At 39.1% G+C, this 18,935-nt stretch overlaps 1 protein-coding gene across 2 annotated transcripts; it reads right to left on the bottom strand.

The window, feature by feature from the left end:
• Nucleotides 1–2,172: 2,172 nt before the first annotated feature.
• On the bottom strand, nucleotides 2,173–18,068 carry LOC130103111 (lethal(3)malignant brain tumor-like protein 2). 2 transcript variants are annotated; one of them, XM_056269308.1, is made up of 15 exons: nucleotides 17,594–18,068; nucleotides 9,730–9,844; nucleotides 9,575–9,654; nucleotides 9,322–9,427; nucleotides 8,331–8,465; nucleotides 7,359–7,447; nucleotides 5,732–5,981; nucleotides 4,993–5,069; nucleotides 4,767–4,871; nucleotides 4,522–4,669; nucleotides 4,319–4,401; nucleotides 3,977–4,211; nucleotides 3,829–3,891; nucleotides 2,725–2,910; nucleotides 2,173–2,616 (listed from the first exon to the last, which is right to left on the bottom strand). In XM_056269308.1, the coding sequence occupies exons 1-15, from the start codon at nucleotides 17,993–17,995 to the stop codon at nucleotides 2,504–2,506; spliced, it is 2,187 nt and encodes a 728-aa protein (XP_056125283.1). In that variant the 5' UTR covers nucleotides 17,996–18,068; the 3' UTR covers nucleotides 2,173–2,503. The 2 variants fall into 2 exon arrangements, with proteins under 2 accessions (XP_056125283.1, XP_056125284.1); XM_056269309.1 differs by lacking the exon at nucleotides 17,594–18,068 and adding an exon at nucleotides 16,385–16,692 and having other exon boundaries at nucleotides 2,175–2,616.
• Between the last annotated feature and the right edge of the window lie 867 nt (nucleotides 18,069–18,935).

The following is an 18,935-nucleotide window of genomic DNA, read 5'->3' as shown; positions in this document are numbered from 1 at the left end:
TCTTGATTTTCTCATTTGCTTTTATCACTGCCGTCACACGTCCACAGGCTATTCTTTATACCCGAGTAGAAAATAGGCGTTTTTAGATTATCCTCGATTTCATTGCATTAGTGGAGTGTTTTGATTAAGACACCTAACCTGAGGGTGCTGCTGTCCGATAATGGGGTGAAGGGGAGACAGGTGAACTGGCTAGGACAATGCAAGTAACTAGAGAAGGAAGAAGCCTATTCTGACATTCTGCTCATTGTTTTCCAAGAGCCGTGTGCCAAATGTCTCTTTTTGGAGCTGGAAGATGAGGATTTGAATAATGAAAGCACAGTCATGACTACAAAAGAGAGCTTGTTATTTTCTGCCTCTTTGCTGGCGGTTGCTTTTTGGCGAAACAAGTACTCTTCATGTAAACTACAGTCGAGCCTCAAATGCACTTCTCTTTGAGAATATACTTCAAAAAGAACAATCTTTGACAACTCCTGATGTCAAAAACCTTTGTAGTTAATAGATTGAGCATAAAAACACTAAAGAACAATCTATATATATTTATGCACACTGATGAGAAAAAACATTATGACTAGTCACAGGTGAAGTGTATTGTTGATCATCCCCTAACAAGGTCACATATTAAGATTGGGGTAGATTAGATGGTAAGCAAACAGTCATTTCTCATATTCAACAAGTTGGATGCAGGAGAAATGGGCAGGAATAAAGATCTGAGAGACTTTGACAAGGACAAAATTGTTATGGCGACTGGGTCAAAATATCTCTGAAACTTGTGGGTTGCTCCTGGTCAGCAGTGGTGAGAATTTACCAACAGTGGCCTGAGGAGGGACAATCCACAAACCGGTGACGTGGTGGGCACGGGTCACGAGGGTTGCACGAGAGCAACGAAGGTCGGAGCCAACAGAAGCTCTACTGTCTCACAAAATGTTAATGATGTTAAGGGAGGAATGTGTATCACTACACACTCTGCTACTCTGTAACTTTACATAGTGAATTATTTTTTTCCACACTAAAATCATGGTAACATGCATATTGTATGCATATCTTCACACAAAAAATGTTTTCACAAGAATATTAAAGCAGCACAACGGTTTTCAACTGATAAATATGGATCATGTGACATCTGTATGAAAATGTAAATATGTGCTTCAAGCTTTTCTCTCAAAAACACACAAAAAAAAAACAGTGGTGAGAAAACAGCGGTTAAGAAAGCATCTGATTGTAGCTATGTTTGCACAAGCTCTGCAATTCGGCACTCCAGTCACGTCATGTTAATTTATATACCACCACGGTACATAATGATTTAAAGCTAGCTTTACAGTATAAAACATGAAAAAACAGTGTCAGTGTTGCTTTCAATAAGAACTAAAAACTTTGTTCAGCTCTCATTTTGTTCATGTTTTTACTTGCATATGCCCTTTTAGTGGACTGAAGGCGGAGCACCCAGAGCACATAAATATTATGTAATCGCCATGAACCAATGGTAGCTTGAAGGTTTTTACCAGCCAGAGCAAAGTTTGCTTTTGCAAGCTGTTTCTTACTCCCAAAACGTTTTAGCCTGATTTTGAACTCAAAGGTCAAAGGGTCAAAGACGTCCATGTTTTTAAGAGCTGCCCAGGGGAAAGCCTCCTACTACTCAGCACCTCAAACCAACTAGGGCCACAAAGACAGAATCTGCTCTAATCAGTCCTCCAAAAGTCATTAAGATAGTTAAAGCCAAAGGCAAACCACACAAAAGTGCAAAACCTAAACCAGTGCAGAAAAGGAAGTCGGTGTGATCCTGCTGTATTTACATTGCAGTTACTGATTTAGATAAAACCCATACCCTATTTTAAACAATGTTTACATCAACGAGGGTGCTAGTTTTATTTATGACTGTTTAGAGTATAGAATTACTTAATGCAGTTCATTTACAAGGGTTATACTATGCTGGTCAATAAAAAAAAAGAGAATTTTGAAAAAAATTATCTACCGTGTGTGTTATTTTGTGTGTACATTTTTTTTAAGCGCTTTTTCGTATTCTTCATTTGAAGGTTCTGAATTGTTATAACACTCCTCAAATCGCTCGCTACAGATGCAAAAAACGCAGAAAATCGAACCCGATTCGATTTTTTTATGACGGACAAAAGTTTCGGAGACAGTGTGTAACCGTGATTGACACAACGTGAGGTCTATTTATTTTTTAACGTGTGAAAATTTCAGACGAGAATTTCTGACTCAGTGTGCAAGGACCTTAATGAGCAAATATAGAACCAATTAAAATTTGTCATTTTAATTCAGTATCTTCCATATTATGCAATGAAAAATTCAGAAAAAGTTAGAAAATGTCTTTACATAACTTGTCATTTTAATACAAGATTGCAAAAAATGTGAACTGTATAAAAATAATATCTCTCAACTATACCAGTTGTTTTACACTAACAGCTTGGTTAATTAAATAACTACCAGTGTTATTTAATAAAAAGTAAAAATAAAGTAGTGATCACTGAGAACTACAGGTAGTGGGCTAAACAGAGACGTTTTCCTGTTTGAAGATTGTTATGGCCGCTGGGTTGGCGCATTCTTTGCTTTGTACACTGGATAATATGGGGATTTCCATTTCCTCCACCTTCACTTTTACTGCAATAAGTGTGTTAGAGAGAGAGACAGGGAAGCCATGTAAGAATGTAAGCCATGTACATTTAAAAAACTAAATACATTTTATATTTAAAAATAAATACTACATACTTTCGTCCTCAGGTTCAGCCTTTATTTGTAAGATGGGGGCTGTGATGGAGGATTTGCCTGCCTCTTGTTCTTGATTTGTGACGTTTGGTGCCCCCTGTGGTCGATTCGTCTCTGGATTCTCATTATGCTGAGTGGGCTGGGTTTTAGATGTGCATTTACTTGTGTTTTTCTTTACAAATCTTCGTCCTACAGTAATAAATACAGAATAGTAAGAGAATGAAGGAAAGATAATAAACATCACATCTATTCAAAGGGAATTTAATGAAAGCAACCATCATGTGCTTTAAAGGGTTAGTTCACCCAAAAATGAAAATGATGTCATTAATGACTCACCCTCATGTCGTTCCAAGCCCGTAAGACCTCCGTTCATCTTCGGAACACAGTTTAAGATATTTTAGATTTAGTCCGAGAGTTTTCTGTCCCTCCATTGAAAAAGTATGTACGATATTATGTCCTTGTCCAGAAAGGAAATAAAGACATCATCAAAGTAGTCCATGTGACATCAGTGGGTTAGTTAGAATGTTTTGAAGCATCGAAAAATACATTTTGGTCCAAAAATAACAAAAACTATGACTTTATTAAACATTGTATTGTCTTCCGGTTCTGTCCGCAGTGACTCTGGTGACGTAAGACGCTGCTGACGTGTTCTCGGATAACCAGTAACCAGAGAACACGTCACCAGCGTCACTGCGGACTCATGAACCCGGAACCGGAAGAGAATACAATGCTTAATAAAGTCATAGTTTTTGTTATTTTTGGACCAAAATGTATTTTCGATGCTTCAAAACATTCTAACTAACCCACTGATGTCACATGGACTACTTTGATGATGTCTTTATTTCCTTTCTGGACAAGGACAGTATACCGTACATACATTTTCAAAGGAGGGACAGAAATCTCTCGGACTAAATCTAAAATATCTTAAACTGTGTTCCGAAGATGAACGGAGGTCTTACGGGCTTGAAACGACATGAGGGTGAGTCATTAATGACATAATTTTCATTTTTGGGTGAACTAACCCTTTAATTGTTTATCATTCAAAATTGAATATTTAATATTTATTCTTTAAAGAAGAAACTAAGAATAAATTGAAATAAAACATACTCCTTTTCCCCATAAAAGGTTTTGCCTTTTTGCTTGTGTTCGAGCGTTCCTGACCCTGAGGTTCTACACAAAGAGCACAATATAACATGAAAACCAAATTTTGGAGTGCATACTGTATATGAATATTGTGAAAATGACAATAATCTACCTGGTCCGATGGGTGGCTGCAGCTGGTAGCCAGTGATTTCACACCAGCCCACAGGATAAATTTCAGGGGACTGACAGTCTACCCACTGATCAAACTCAGGCCCCCAGCCATCAAAGTGGAGAAGGAGAAGCCGGCCTACGCAGCGCCTAACAGTGGCCACACACACCAGCCGGGGCTCCATGAGGTCCACTGCCTCTAGCTTCATACCTGGGGTAAAGCCATGGCCTACATCATCCTGGGAAACACATAAGGAAGGGAGCACAAGACCAGCTTAAAACACATTAAACCCACAGATGCAGTAACACATTGTATGCGACTCAATTGTCAAAATAAAAGGTTTACCGTGTTGAAAAGTCTTCGTGGAGCAGCTACAGTTCCTGTTTCTTCTAAATATTTTGTCCATGTGAAAGTGGCATGATCATAACCTGATGAGAAAGGAGACAATATCAACAAACACTGTATGAAATTGCAGATAAAGGCTCTTTAGCTTCAATATTGATTTTTGTTTCAAAAAGACCACTGAAATAATCGGTTGAGCACATTACCAGGAGGTAGAGTAAGAGATATGTCGTTGCTCTCGCAATATCCAACAGGTAAAATGGCATGTGAGCTGGCATGGTAGCAAAACCAGTCAGAACCGTCAGCGATCTCGACACCATCAATGCCTACCATGATGTATCCATCCAGCAACACCTGAGCGATAAAATAAGCCAGATGAGTGCAATGACTTTCAACAAGGTAATGTTCAATATTCATTTAAAGTCGTAAATAAATAGTGGCTGTATCGTACCTTACGGACTGATGCAACACAGATGTTCCCAAGGTTCAGAGGATCAACTGCTTCAAGTTTCATGCCTTCCTCAAAAAATGTATTTCCCATGTAAACGGTCCTCAACTGTTTGCATACAGCAAGACATTATACATACTAGATGATTACATGACATAAGATTGTTAAACTTTAACACAAAATGTAAAAAAAAAAAAAAGAATATTTTAGTTCATGTGTATGCACTAACCTTATTAAACTGATCTGGCACACTGTTTTGAAGGACTTTATGAAATGCTGGATGGCTACCCATGTTTACATTTTCATCTGTGTCAGAAAAATCATGCATGACATCATTACAAATAACCTACTGACAAAAAAAGGCAGAGTGAAGAATATGGAAAAAACAAAAGCGGTTTTATCTTACACAGTTGTTTAGTTTTGTTCCACATTTTTTCTTTTTTGGGCCTCCATACAAAAATATTTCGTTTTTTAAAAATCCCTTCTTTTTTTAATGAAGCCCCACACAAAACATATGGAAGAAAAAATATTGTGATCACAAATCAAGAATTTGATCCCAGGATTTAATAATTTGTGGCCAATTTTTTATTCTAATAATTTTAGTGTAATCGTTCCCACGACTGACAACCATTTAATTAAAACAAGGGGGAAATATGATCAGTTATGGGAACAATTTTTTTTTAACCATATATTTATGGAACAAATATACACGATAACCATTAATAACATATGTACTTCCATAAACTTCCTTCCCATCCTCCCCTCAGCATCCACAAATTGAATTACAAACAAAAATGGAATAAATCTATGGCCACAATATCTCGTTTTTCCCCTCCCCACATCCTGTGCGAAGCTCTGTATTTTTCATCTCATGTAAAGGTTTCAGACTCTTCATGTTTGTACTGACATTTTGTCTATCTGTGGGTTTCTAGGCTTGGCTCAATCTATAGATGCCAGTTTCTTCTCACCTGTTTCTTTGATTGAGTGCCCCACTCTTTCAGACCAGCCAACAGGGTGTACTAGAGGACTCTGCATGTGACACCAGAAATCTGAGAGCACCTCGCCCGAGGGTCCCAGTCCCCCATCCTCATACAGCAGTCTGAGTCGCCCTCCTATGACAGTATCCACCACTGCCAAACGGGTACGGCTCACCTGTGAGCGATCGACCACCTCCACACGAAACCCCTGTCTGAACGGACACCTCAAACTGTCTGCCATCTGAAACACATTCAGACGGGAAAGAGAGGAAAACAGTTAAGCAGAAATTCAAGAAAATCAGATGGCGTCAATTGATTACTAGGGCTGAGTATTGAGTTCGATACTTTTTAGGTACCGACCGAATTGCCTCGATACTATCGATTATCGAAACATGTCTTGTTTTTCGGTACCAAATTTCGATACCTAAGGGGTTAATCTCGTCAACGTTAATGAAACAATAAGCATGCAGCATGATTGGCTGTGGCGGAAAAACACTAGTTTACGCGGCTGCTCAGAGACGCAGCTCATCGCACGTGAGGCTGTAGTGTGTGTGTGTGTGTGTGTGTAAGCGTCCCAACCCAGATTGATAGAAAATATGTGGAAAAAATCAAAAGTGTACCTGACTCGATGCCAGAAGCACGCGATGCAATATTTTCGACAAGATAATTGCTGCCAAGACCGGCAACACGATAAATCTGATAAGGCACTTAAAAGCGCACAGAATACACTTGAGAGTAGAAAATGTATCCGTCTTCGACTGCAAGAACTGGAGCGCATCACAAATGAACCGAAACTCAGCATATAGGATACTTGCCTCACAGACATGAGAAATAGGCCTATAGACGTCTACTTTTAAACGAAACAATTAGAAATAAATAGTTTGATGATGTAATCCATATAGGCGAGCACACATTCACTACTGCAGGAATGACGAGTCAGCATCGCCATAATCATCTTTGCAGCCAGCACACTCAGAAAACACTTGTTTATTAATAAACAATTAAAATATCTCCTAGCTATTTTTTCCCGACACAATCATAATCATTAGGCTACTTTTGCCAGTGCTTTGCGGCAATCTTTATGCGTGCTGAGCGTGAGGCATATATCCCGCATCCCAGTAGCCTATATTTAATTCAATTCACATTTATTCGTATAGCATTTTTCACAATACATATCGTTTCAAAGCAGCTTTACAGAAAATGCATGCATCTAAATTACAATTTAGAGTGATCTGTTATCAGAGGTGACTGTGTGTAATGCATTTAAATTAATTTTCATTCAGTTTCATTGTTAAACAATGCATTAAGTTAAGGCAGAAACAATGAGCTCATTGAAGTAAAGAATACATGTTGTTAAATGATTAGGAAACATAAAAAACTTTAGCATTGGTGCTTTTTTACAGACGCAAAATATGAGTGTAAAAAAGTCAACAAACTGGAAAAATTAAAGTTTTTTTTAGGTTATGTAATATTGTTAAAACGGATTTCATAAAATTGGTATCGAAAAAAGTATCGTTCAGGAACCGGTATCGAAGTCAAGTTATCGATATGGTATCGGTATCGAAAATTGTGTTACGATACCCAGCCCTATTGATTACTAATTTTCCATTGCCTTTACCTTGACATGAAAGTCAACAGGAAGTGTGTGTGCTCCAACTAGTCTCTCCATCAGGTAGGATTTCCAGTCTTTAATTTGCTGGTGGAACTCTGTAGGACAAAAAAAATGGTCAAGATGTAGCATTTTTATGGCATTTAAACCTAATGACTAAGGGTGTCACGATTTCGATTTTAAATCAAAATCGACCAAAATTAAGTCACAATCTCGAACTTTGAATTAAAAAATGTAATCGTCGATGCTGCCACGCCCCCATGTCACGTCCGGTCGGTGTGCCAAGTGGAAAAAAAACACGCATGTTGAAGTGCTGCGAGTCAACCTCCTCTAACTTAGCTACAGCCAGTCAAAAGATAGCATGGCAACTGCAGATGCAGGAGACCCATCAACTCGTCTACTCTTTCATTGAAGTCGCCGGTGTGGAAGTATTTTGGATTTCCAGCGAGTTATGTTGACAATGTTCGCGCTTAAAAAAAAGCCACAGTTTGTAAGCTCTGCTATGTGCGTGTACCATATTCTTCCACTGGCAGCACGACTAACATGGCAGGGCATCTCCGCAGGCACCACAAAAACATAGATTTATCTGTTAAACCAACAATTGTTAGTTTGTTTTGTGAACTTGAATGTCATCTTCTGTGAAGAAGACTGCAGTTACAAAAGAGAAACTAGATGGCAGGTTATTTTGCTTAAGTTTCCATTGACTAAAGATACAAGTTATTATATTATATTATATTATAAGCACTTTATGCTGTTAATAAATGTTTTAAATTTGACAATGTAGTGTGGTACATTGCGAACAAAGGTGAGATATTATATTGCATAAAAGTCTAGTCTAAAAATGGCATAGCAACCTGTGCTTTAAAAAAAATATATATTTTAAACGAGAATCGAACCGTGACCTTAGAATCAAAAATTAAATTGAATAGAAGATTTGGAGAATCGTGACACCCCTACTAATGACTTAGTGTAAACATTCACCTTGAGGAAGGACCAGGAGCTTGTTATTCAGTGCACACCAGCCTAAAGGATGAACATCAGTCGTGCCTAAGTTACACCACAGGTCATGGCTGTCATCATCCTCAAAACCTTCAAGGCGAAGAAGAGCTTTATAGCCTGAGAGAAACACATCACATAACACAATATGACAAAGACTGAATCAATTTATCACACAACATCCTATTAATCTCCATAATAAAAATTAATGTTTTATTAAAATAACATTTATTAAATTCCAAACTACTCTGTAAATGTGTAACTTTAAAACCTCTTGGTTTAAATTTACCAATAACTTGCAAAACCTAAGTTTCCTCTGTCACCTGTCCAGAGTCATCCGTTTATGAATCACAGTACACTATATTTTTTGTTTTTAATTAGAAAGAGTATTGTATTGTTTAATGAGTATCGTTTCTTTATTGCTTTTGTATATTTATTTGTGCAGTCTGTTTAACTCATTACATTTTATTCAGACTGCAAACACAAAACTTGGGTAAAATAAAATAACTATAAATATAATATTCATCTTTTCAAACCGAGAACAACTTGAGGGACTCATACGCAACTATTTACAAAAGGTGAAAAAATTCACAGATGCTCGAGAAGGAAACACGATGCATTAAGAGCCGGGGGTGAAAACTTTTGAACAGGACGAAGATTTTCTTATTTTGTTCTTTTTTTCTTCTTCATTTAGCACAGCCCTTTAGAAGCTACAGAAGCAACCTAACATGTTTCCCAGAAGACAAAATATGTACAATTTATCCTGATCTTCAAATTGAAATAGTTTACAATATTACTTTTTTTCTTATAGTTGAGCATAAGAGACTTCTTTCAAAAGTATTAACAACCCCAAACTTTTGAACGGTAGTGTAATTTTAAAAATAATATATTCATATTTTGATAGAAAAAATAAAATATATAATATTGGATTTGCTTCGGTGTTCAGCAGTGGTGGAGGAAACAATAGTTTATATACCTGTCAGCTGTACAACAGTGGCGATCCAGTACAAGGCTGTATGGGTATTCAAAACCTCCACTTTTAACCCCACAAAGATGTCGTCCCATTGAGCACAGAGTGGCGCCTGTGAAATGGGCAATAATGACCATTATAATGCAATAGCAAAAATAATGTGAAGGAAATTTACACATCATGTAATATGTTATTACATCCACCACATTTATTTTACAGGTACATTTCAACAAGAACTTGGTGGATAGAAATCACTCACGTGTCTGAAGCAGGATACAGGGGCAGCGAGGAAGCCACTTTTCTCAAGGTAACTACCCCAGTCAAATCCAGCCAAAGTAGCTTGGAAGAAGACAGGGCAATTTAAAATTTAAAACAGCCAAAATTACAATTGTAAAGCTCACTGTGTTTTCTTACCATTTTGTCCAAATGCTCTGCTCTCCTGATGCTGCTCATTGGCCTTTGACTGTGGAGCCTCAGTCTGTGATTTTAGACACAGTTTGTGTGATGACTTCCTTATGGGTGGCCTTCCCTAAATACAAAAGACACACAAAAATCAAATTACTGTTTGAATGAATATGTATATAATTCTATGCCAGAAAATCCCAATTGGAGCCATGCAAGAATTGAGGATTTTTTGGAGTTGGATGAACGTGAGCAGGACACACTGCAGAAGCGCTTGGACCTGGAGAAGGTGGTGCGTGTAGTGCCACTGGTTCCACACATTACACATTTAACTGCAGAGACATGAAATTGTGTGGGGTTTACATATACTTTTCCATGTGCTTGTGTTAGTTCATTAATATAAGGGTTCCTGAATCACCTATTCCATCATTATCTGCCCGAGAAGAAAGTGTCACAGGATTATTTACACCATCACTGGAATTCTGCTGATTGTGGTCTGCTCCATCAAATATTTGTTAATCATAAATCATAAATGTCTCTTCCTATTATTTACTCATTAATCAAAACAATGTGTTAAAAATAATATATGTATCTGACGTCATAAGTTGTGGTTTAGACTCGAATCCGTATGTTCGTTTGGCAGGTTGCTAGTTATTTTAATTTATAAAGTTTTAAATATGAATATTTTTCTTACACAAACTCATCGCTTTGCTTCAGAAGGCCTTTATTAACACCCCGGAGCCGTGTGGGGTCTGTTTATAATGGATGGATGCACTTGTTTGAGCTTCAAACTGATGATTGCAATTCACTGCCATTAAAAAGCTCGGAAGCATCAGGGTGTTTATTAATATAATTAATATAACTCCGATTGTATTCGTCTAAAAGAAGAAAGTCATATACACTACTAAGATGGATTGGGGGTGAGTAAATCATGGGGTAATCTTCATTTTTAAAGTGAACTACTCCTTTAATACCGTCTCTCGAGAAGATGCTTTTGTTTTGAAGAAGCCGTGGCTTTGGAGACACTCTGAAGGGAGGGTGGGATCTTATGCTTTCAAAGTATCCTTAATTAGCCATTGCTGTCTCAGAAAAACATCAAGAATTAAGTTTTTGGCAGAATATGGGAAGTTTGACTCCGCAAAGAAGTGTGGTTCAACAGAAATTGTGTGGAGTAATGAATCACAATGTAACAAGAGTTGCATGGTAATGCATCAGAGCAGCGTTTTTGAAGATCTGGTGAGAAATACAATAATGAATGCATCTCTACCACAGTGACACATGGAGGAAGATACTGTGGGGAGTCTTTTTAGCTGCTGGTATTGGGGAGCTTCTTCACTGTGAAAAGTAATGTAATGCTTTGGAGTACTTTCTGTGCCCGCATTACAGAAATATCCTAACTTTAGAATCATATCTTATCTGTTTGGTAACCATGGCAATTTCAGTTAGGACAAAAGCTATTACAGAACGACATTTCTTAAGTGCATAATCTTATCTAAACTATGGATAGGAAAAGGGTATTACAGAAGCATCTTAACTCCACAAAAAATCCTAAAAACAGTCTTAACTTTAGGACAACTCCAATGGTGTCCTAACTTCCGAAGTATTTGAAAGCCAACTATAAAAATCTCATTACAATAGCTCTGTCTGAGAATGGTGTCACGTTTATTAATGATACAAGATAAAGAACAGCAATATTTGATGGTGGAAAGACTTTGTGAACACCCAAATGATGTGCTGCTCCTATGAAATAAAAGGATTGGGCTTTGCCTTTTCTACCAAGCTTATCAACACTTAATTTAATGAAAAGTACCGTGGCAAGCAGGCCGAGGGCCGTGAGGCCGGTGGTATCTCACGGAGGAGCTTCGGAAGCATAAAAGGAAGAGCGACGAGAGAGGCCTGGACTATTTATGTAATGTTATTTTATTTTTTGTTTAGTTTATGTGTGTGCAGCAGTGAGGGGCTGTCGCCTTTACTTTAGTTTTTTTTTTTTTTTTAAATGTATGATTATTAAAGTTGTTAAAGACCCACTCCGATGAAAATAATGTTTTTCTAGGTGTTAACATGTTCTTGTGGCATTTTCTGATGTTAGAGGACATACCTTGAGAAAAATAAGCTCAAAGTTGTATTTCTGAGTATTTCTACATTCAAATGGCTGTGAATCAGTAGCACACGCTAAAATGCCGGCTAAAATAGACTGGAGTTGTGACGTAGTAACTCCACTGGGCGTCTCCACACGCGACGTCTTGGAGTGAAATAATGATCGGTGATCGGTGATAACTTTGATTAACTTCGGATAATAATAATTAACGTGTACGTATATAATACTGTTGCCCCACCGGTATTGGGGGTGTAAGCTAGCGGGAGAGACAGAGCTCTCTGCAACGGGCAGGGGGAGGGTCGTCTCCGTGCCAATGGCTCCGCCCACAACGCAGAGGCGAATTGCTAATGAGCTACTGCCGCTCTGCTGAAGCGAAGTCCCAGAAAACGGCACAAGTTTTGTGATTTTGGCTAAAAATGGCATAATCATAATTTAAAGACCACTGGGAATGTTTAAAAATAGCTCAAAATATGATCGGAGTGGGACTTTAAATGTTCGCTGGTTCCCGTCTCCTTCCCACAACAACATACCATCGTTACAACCACTTTGTTTCTTCATTTTAATCTCTAGACTAGAGTATTTCCGTTTTACTTCACACAGAAGCTGTTTGTGCATCATAGGTTGCTTGGTATAAGACCTGAGAGTTAATTACCGAACTCGATGGAGGGGTTTAAGTTTTGCCACTCAGTGGGTGTGACCGCACTCACTCCAGCTGACAGTAGGGTGACCAGAAGTCCCGAAAAATTCGGGACAGTCCCGAAATCTAAGCTGTTGTCCCGAATCCCGAAACCGGCCTTAATTGTCCCTAAAATTATACTAAAGCAAAATCTTGATATAGCTAAAGCATTAAAAACTGTCCGTGGAGGTTGAGTCGTTCTACAGCCAGCCCCCTCAAGTTGCAGCAGCCGCAGCAGCGAGGACAGTGCAGCCAGTCATAAAGGAGGGATTGATTGGTCGCGGCACTGTGTGCAAAAAAATACTTCGGCCGGGCCTAATGTCGGGTTACACAAAGCAAATCATCTACACAATTATTTAGTTTTCCTATTTAATGACCGACAATTTAGTTGTAATAATAATTTTGGCATAAGGCCTGAAAGGTCTGATTTAGCACTGTTACAACAGTAAAAAAAAAAAATTCACAATGATATTTGAGTTCATGATTTTAATGGGGTTTTTTTGTGGCAGACTAAAGACTAATGACAGACTCTTGATCTTTGAATAAACAAATATGTTTGGTTCAGGTTTGAAATTCATTATCTTTTAAGGCTATGTAGTCTTATGTAGTAATAATAATAATAATTAATAATAATTCATTACATTTATATAGCGCTTTTCTAGGCACTCAAAGCGCTTCACATGGAAGGGGGAATCTCCTCAACCACCACCAATGTGCAGCATCCACTTGGATGATGCGACGGCAGCCATAGTGCGCCAGAACGCTCACCACACACCAGCTTACTGGTGGAGAGGAGACAGAGTGATAAAGCCAATCAGTGTATATATATATATATATATGGGGATGATTAGGAGGCCATGATGGACAGAGGCCACTGGGCAAATTTGGCCAGGATGCCGGGGTTACACCCCTACTCTTTCGAAAGACATCCTGGGATTTTTAATGACCACAGAGAGTCAGGACCTCGGTTTAACGTCTCATCCGAAGGACGGTGCTCTTTGACAGTATAGTGTCCCCGTCACTATACTGGGGCGTTAGGACCCACACAGACCACAGGGTGAGCGCCCCCTGCTGGCCTCACTAACACCTCTTCCAGCAGCAACCTGGTTTTCTCAGAAGGTCTCCCATCCAGGTACTAACCAGGCTCAGCCCTGCTTAGCTTCAGTGGGCAACCAGTCTTGGGCTACAGGGTGATATGGCTTCTAATAGGACTACCCGTACTATTAGTTTCCCGTGAAATTAAGAATACAACAGATGGATCCTTCGCAGCCTTGCCTACCCCAGAATTCATTGCGAGCCAGTAATGACAGGATTTTTTTTTGGAGAGAGAAATTGCCAAATTACACTTTTAAACAAATAATGGGTTTACAATTACTCAAATGTGTAATGATACAAATGTAAAAATAAAAACCTTTAAAGCAGTTCGACTTATATCTTACTAAGATGCGATTATTTATAGTTTATACACCTTATTATATACAGAAATGGACCATGGTGAACATAATTAGTTTGTGAACCCTGTTTTGTTTTCACACAGTTTAATATAACTTAAAAAGTCCAGTACAAACAAACGTTAATGCCACTCATCAACGGCGCATTTAACAATGCTCAGTCTGACCTTCAAGGCCTTCAAAGGATGCAGCCTTTGAATTGGAAAACAGTCGTTCTTCTTCCTGTAAAAAGCTGTCTGCAAGTTTATCCACACAGCTTAAAGGGTTAGTTCACCCAAAAATGAAAATTATGTCATTAATGACTCACCCTCATGTCGTCCCAAGCCCGTAAGACCTCCGTTCATCTTCGGAACACAGTTTAAGATATTTTAGATTTAGTCCGAGAGCTTTCTGTCCCTCCTTTAAAAATGTATGTACGGTATACTGTCCTTGTCCAGAAAGAAAATACAGACATCAAAGTAGCCCATGTGACATCAGTGGGTTAGTTAGAATGTTTTGAAGCATCGAAACAGCATTTTGGTCCAAAAATAACAAAAACTACGACTTTATTCAGCATTGTATTGTCTTCCGGTTCTGTTGTCAAGCCGCGTTCACGAGTCCGCAGTGACGTAAGACGCTGCTGACGTGTAATCCGGTGCGCCCGAGCTTCGTTTACAGTCTGAGGGAGACGCACGCTGTAAACAAAACAATCTTTGCAAACATCTCTAAGGATTTCGACACAGAGGAAGACTTGCATTTTTTTGCCCAGCCATATTTATTTGAACCCGAATACACGGACACACCGGATTACACGTCAGCAGCGTCTTACGTCACTGCGGACTCGTGAGCGCGGCTTGACAACAGAACCGGAAGACAATACAATGCTGAATAAAGTCGTAGTTTTTGTTATTTTTGGACCAAAATGTATTTTCGCTGCTTCAAAACATTTTAACTAACCCACTAATGTCACATGGACTACTTTGATGATGTCTGTTCCTTTCTGAACAAGGACAGTATACCATACATACATTTTCAAAGGAGGGACAGAAAGCTCTCGGACTAAATCTAAAATATCTTAAACTGTGTTCCGAAGATGAACGGAGGTCTTACGACTTGGGACGACATGAGGGTGAGTCATTAATGACATAATTTTAATTTTTGGGTGAACTAACCCTTTAAACATGAAAAAGAAAAAGGTAAAGGATATACGGTGGCCGAGAGAGCTCAATGCGCTGCAACTTAAGAAACACATACAAATAGAAAAAACACCCGCAAATTAAGAAAACATCATCAGTTTCACAACCCACGTGCTCCAAATACTTACAACACAACCAAATACATAAACGCGCTGCAAATTTCACAACACAACCAAATACAGTAACGCGCTGCAAATAGCACAGACCCACTACATCTTACTATGCAATTTCTTTAATAATTCCTTCGAGTTACTTTCTTTCTCTCTACAAACTTTTATTATGGTGGGTTGTAAATTAAAGACATTTGAGCTTCTGTGTGTTTTAATAAACTATTATTATTATTAGGCCTACTTGAAGTATACTCTACTGTGCAATAGTATTATATTTCTGTTATATTTTCTTCGTTATACAAAACTTTTATTTTGACAGGTTGTCATGAAGACTTTAAAGTTTGTGAGTGTATATGATACGAATGAATGACGATAGTTTTATCAAATGAAATGGTAAAATTCTTGTGAAGTGACTCTCATAAAAGGTCTGCGATGAAGTTCAAATGTGTGCATGTCCTTCTCATAAACGCTGAAAACACCATGAGTGTCACGCGCGCTTCAGTGTGTAGCTAGTAGAGCACACATTGAGCGCTCATTCACAGAAACACGCAGAACATGCAGAGTTTATTTCTATAGCAGTCTTTTTGAGCTTTACACACTAGTACACTAGTTTACACACTAGTACATATCGTTGTACATCCCTACTTTTGATTTATTCTTTAAAAAATGGCCAAATTGCGTGACGTTCCGCTTTACAGTAGGCTAAGTTACATTTGTGACTGGATTCCGCGATTCGATCCGCTGCGCAAACACAGACGGCGGGGTGAATTTATGAATGAAAGTTCTGTCACAAAACGATGTTGTTACGAATACTCGCGCTTTTTTAAGTGGGTATACGGAGATCCTTGGCCTTTCCTAGTGGGTATACGGAAATCCTTGACATTTTCTAGTGGGTATACGGCATATACCTGCGTATCACGTAGACAGACCACAAGAATTTTTTTTCCAGGGGACCCCAATAAGTGACGAACCCGGCTGGGACGTGCTTACAGCTCAAAGTCTAAGAAGCAGAAGCACTGAACGCAACAGAGAAAATAAATAATAATAAAAAAAACTGAACGCAACAGAGACCTCCCCCACCTCGTTACAAACGAACGGCTTAACAATACGATTGCGTTCTAACTTAGTAGATCATTGACCAAACAAATTCACACTACCTCATCCAAATTATCCGTAACAGGTCTTTCGGCTCTCGGTACAGCACTTTTCTTGAGGTGATTTCTTCTGGGTGGGTCAGAGGCACTTCTGGATAAGATGAAGTCGTCCTTGTCGAAATGGTTACTGCAGACGCGGTAGTCCATCTCTCGAAGCGTTTCTACCGGTGTTTCGACATCAACGTGTAATATGACCAGCCACTGCTTCAAAATATCACTATTCTGCAGAGGAAGTCTGTGAAAACTTTCCGGATTGTAGCGTTTCATTTTCTTATTGCAGCCGGGAAAAGCACAAACACGAACCATTTTCTTCTCTTCAGTAACTTACACGCACTGTTCGATCACCTGTCCTTATCAAAACTTCTGGTTCGTTCACATCTCACGTGTACAACGCCTTTTCCGGCAACAACGTTTCACGCGATAAACTCCTCACAGAGAGAAAATGCTTGAGCTATGATTTTGGTAAAAATATTGAAAGTATTGGGCCCCTTCTTCCCTTGTAGTTTGTCATCCATACATTTTAATAAACAGATATAATTCATGCATTTCCATGTCATTAGATTTCACAAACGTAATTCCTATCGACCAGCTCACTTAGCACGGCGTTCGAGGTTCGATTGCTCCAGCCTGTATCCTTGACGTGTAACGTTACTGTCTTTATAAAGTATATTCTTATTAAACTGTCTGTACAATTACAAAGTTCTCAATGCTTCGGTTTGCATGTACCCTCATTATGCTACCGTGTTAGTGTGGGGCTATTTTGAGCCTTGTTAATGGAATTAACTAGTGATTTCTTTTTACTTACTCTATGCCCTATATACTAGCGTTATAAGCTAATCAGTGGTTCGAGCTAAAACTGGGTACATTCGATTAGCATGAAAACACATTCGGTGGGGTTCAGGGTCCCCTGGAAACATTTCCATTGTGGTCTGTGCTATTTGCAGCGCGTTTCTGTATTTGGTTGTATTGTGAGTATTTGGAGCACCCATGTGTTGTGAAACTGAGGAAGATGTTTTCTTAATTTGAGGGTGTTTTTTTTTATTCATCTCTCCAAGCGTCAGGCTTTTTCAAAGAGTCTACAAACGAAACGGAGGTATCAGATACTCACTGATGCAAACTGTTGAGGTTCAGCGGTCACTCTGGGTTTTCTTCTCGTATAGATTTTGTAGTTAGCAAATGTTAAAAAATAAAATAAATTAAAACAATACTTACGGTGCACAGTTCACGTTTTCGTCGAAGTGCTCCTCTGATGGATCCGTGACCATCATGTCTCCCGCCGGCGGCCGAACCACATGCTGACGACGGACCAGATGAAGGTGCTGCGTGCACAGAAGGAACCGCACCAGCTCGGAGTCTCACTTGGTTCTTGCTTCGGCATCCCATATTGAACTCCATCATATCGCTGGGATCATAATCATCCTGTCTAAAGTGACCTCTACACACTACCGCGTTTTTCGAAGCAGATGCAGAAGTGAAGTCCCGTCTCTTCACCTGCACAAAACGCACCCAGGCACGGAAGATAGCACAGTTCTTTTTCTTGTTTGGAAACCTGTGGACTCGATGTCCTGTCAGGTTGGAGTTTGTGCAACCTCCACAAACACAATAATTTACCATGGCGATGATAAATTAAAATATACAATAACTACCGAAAACACACTGAATCACGACCGTTCTGAATACCAACCTACTCAGCACTGTGCACTGAGCAAACGCAGAGCCTGGCAGGAAACGACTACCTCTCGTGACGTAATATGACGCGTGCCAAACGGTTTGTCATTGGTGAAAGGAGTGTCTTTCTGGCAACTGTGTTGACCAATCAGCGGTAACCATACATTTACGCAATTTCCTTTAGACCAGAGCCGTGGAGAGAGAGAGAGAGAGAGAGTTGGAGTTGCATACACATTATTATTATTATAGAGTTGCATACACATTATTTTAAAAGTTTATGATGAAATCACTTAGTTTTTCTACGTGGAATATTCAAGGTCTAAACTCCTCAGTTTTTGGCTTAAAAAGTAGAAATTCTGATTTTATGAAAGAACTTCAAGACCTAGATGTCATCGTCTTACAGGAAACCTGGTGTAGAGGAGATACGTTCACTGGCTGTCCCTCAGGATACAGAGAAATAATATTACCATCAGTAAAGCTCACATCAGTCACACAAGGGAGAGACTCGGGAGGGATGATCATATGGATCAAATCTGAACTAGCCATAGAATTAATAAAAAGAGAACAGCACCACCTGTGGCTAAAAATACAAAAAGGAATGATATCAGCATCTAAGCCGGTTTTCCTTTGTGCAATTTACATTCCTCCCCTCGAGTCTCCGTATTTCCAAGAGGAAACTTTCCAAAAGTTAGAAAGAGAAATCAGCAATTTCCAGGCCCAGGGAAATGTGCTGCTTATGGGTGATTTAAACGCCAGAACAGGAGAAGAACTAGATTTCATTGAATCGCACGGTACCAGATTCATCACTGGCAATAACGACCTGTACCCTTCTTACCCTAGCAGGCAAAACTGTGATGAAACCGTGAACGCTCACGGACGGCAGCTC

Source organism: Rhinichthys klamathensis, unplaced genomic scaffold (assembly GCF_029890125.1).
Source record: "Rhinichthys klamathensis goyatoka isolate OS25496 unplaced genomic scaffold, OSU_Roscu_1.1 h1tg000281l_1, whole genome shotgun sequence".
NCBI classification, from domain to species: domain Eukaryota; kingdom Metazoa; phylum Chordata; class Actinopteri; order Cypriniformes; family Leuciscidae; genus Rhinichthys; species Rhinichthys klamathensis.
The sequence above is the reverse complement of the archived record's forward strand: the minus strand, read 5'-3'. Positions and strand labels throughout refer to the sequence as shown.

Coding starts and splice junctions, on each gene's coding strand:
- LOC130103111 (XM_056269308.1), bottom strand. CDS start 17,995: ATGGTAAATTATTGTGTTTGTGGAGGTTGCACAAACTCCAACCTGACA. Junction 5,070..5,731: donor GCACTCAATCAAAGAAACAG/GTGAGAAGAAAC, acceptor TTTCTGACACAG/ATGAAAATGTAAACATGGGT. Junction 4,670..4,766: donor GTGTTGCATCAGTCCGTAAG/GTACGATACAGC, acceptor TTTATCGCTCAG/GTGTTGCTGGATGGATACAT.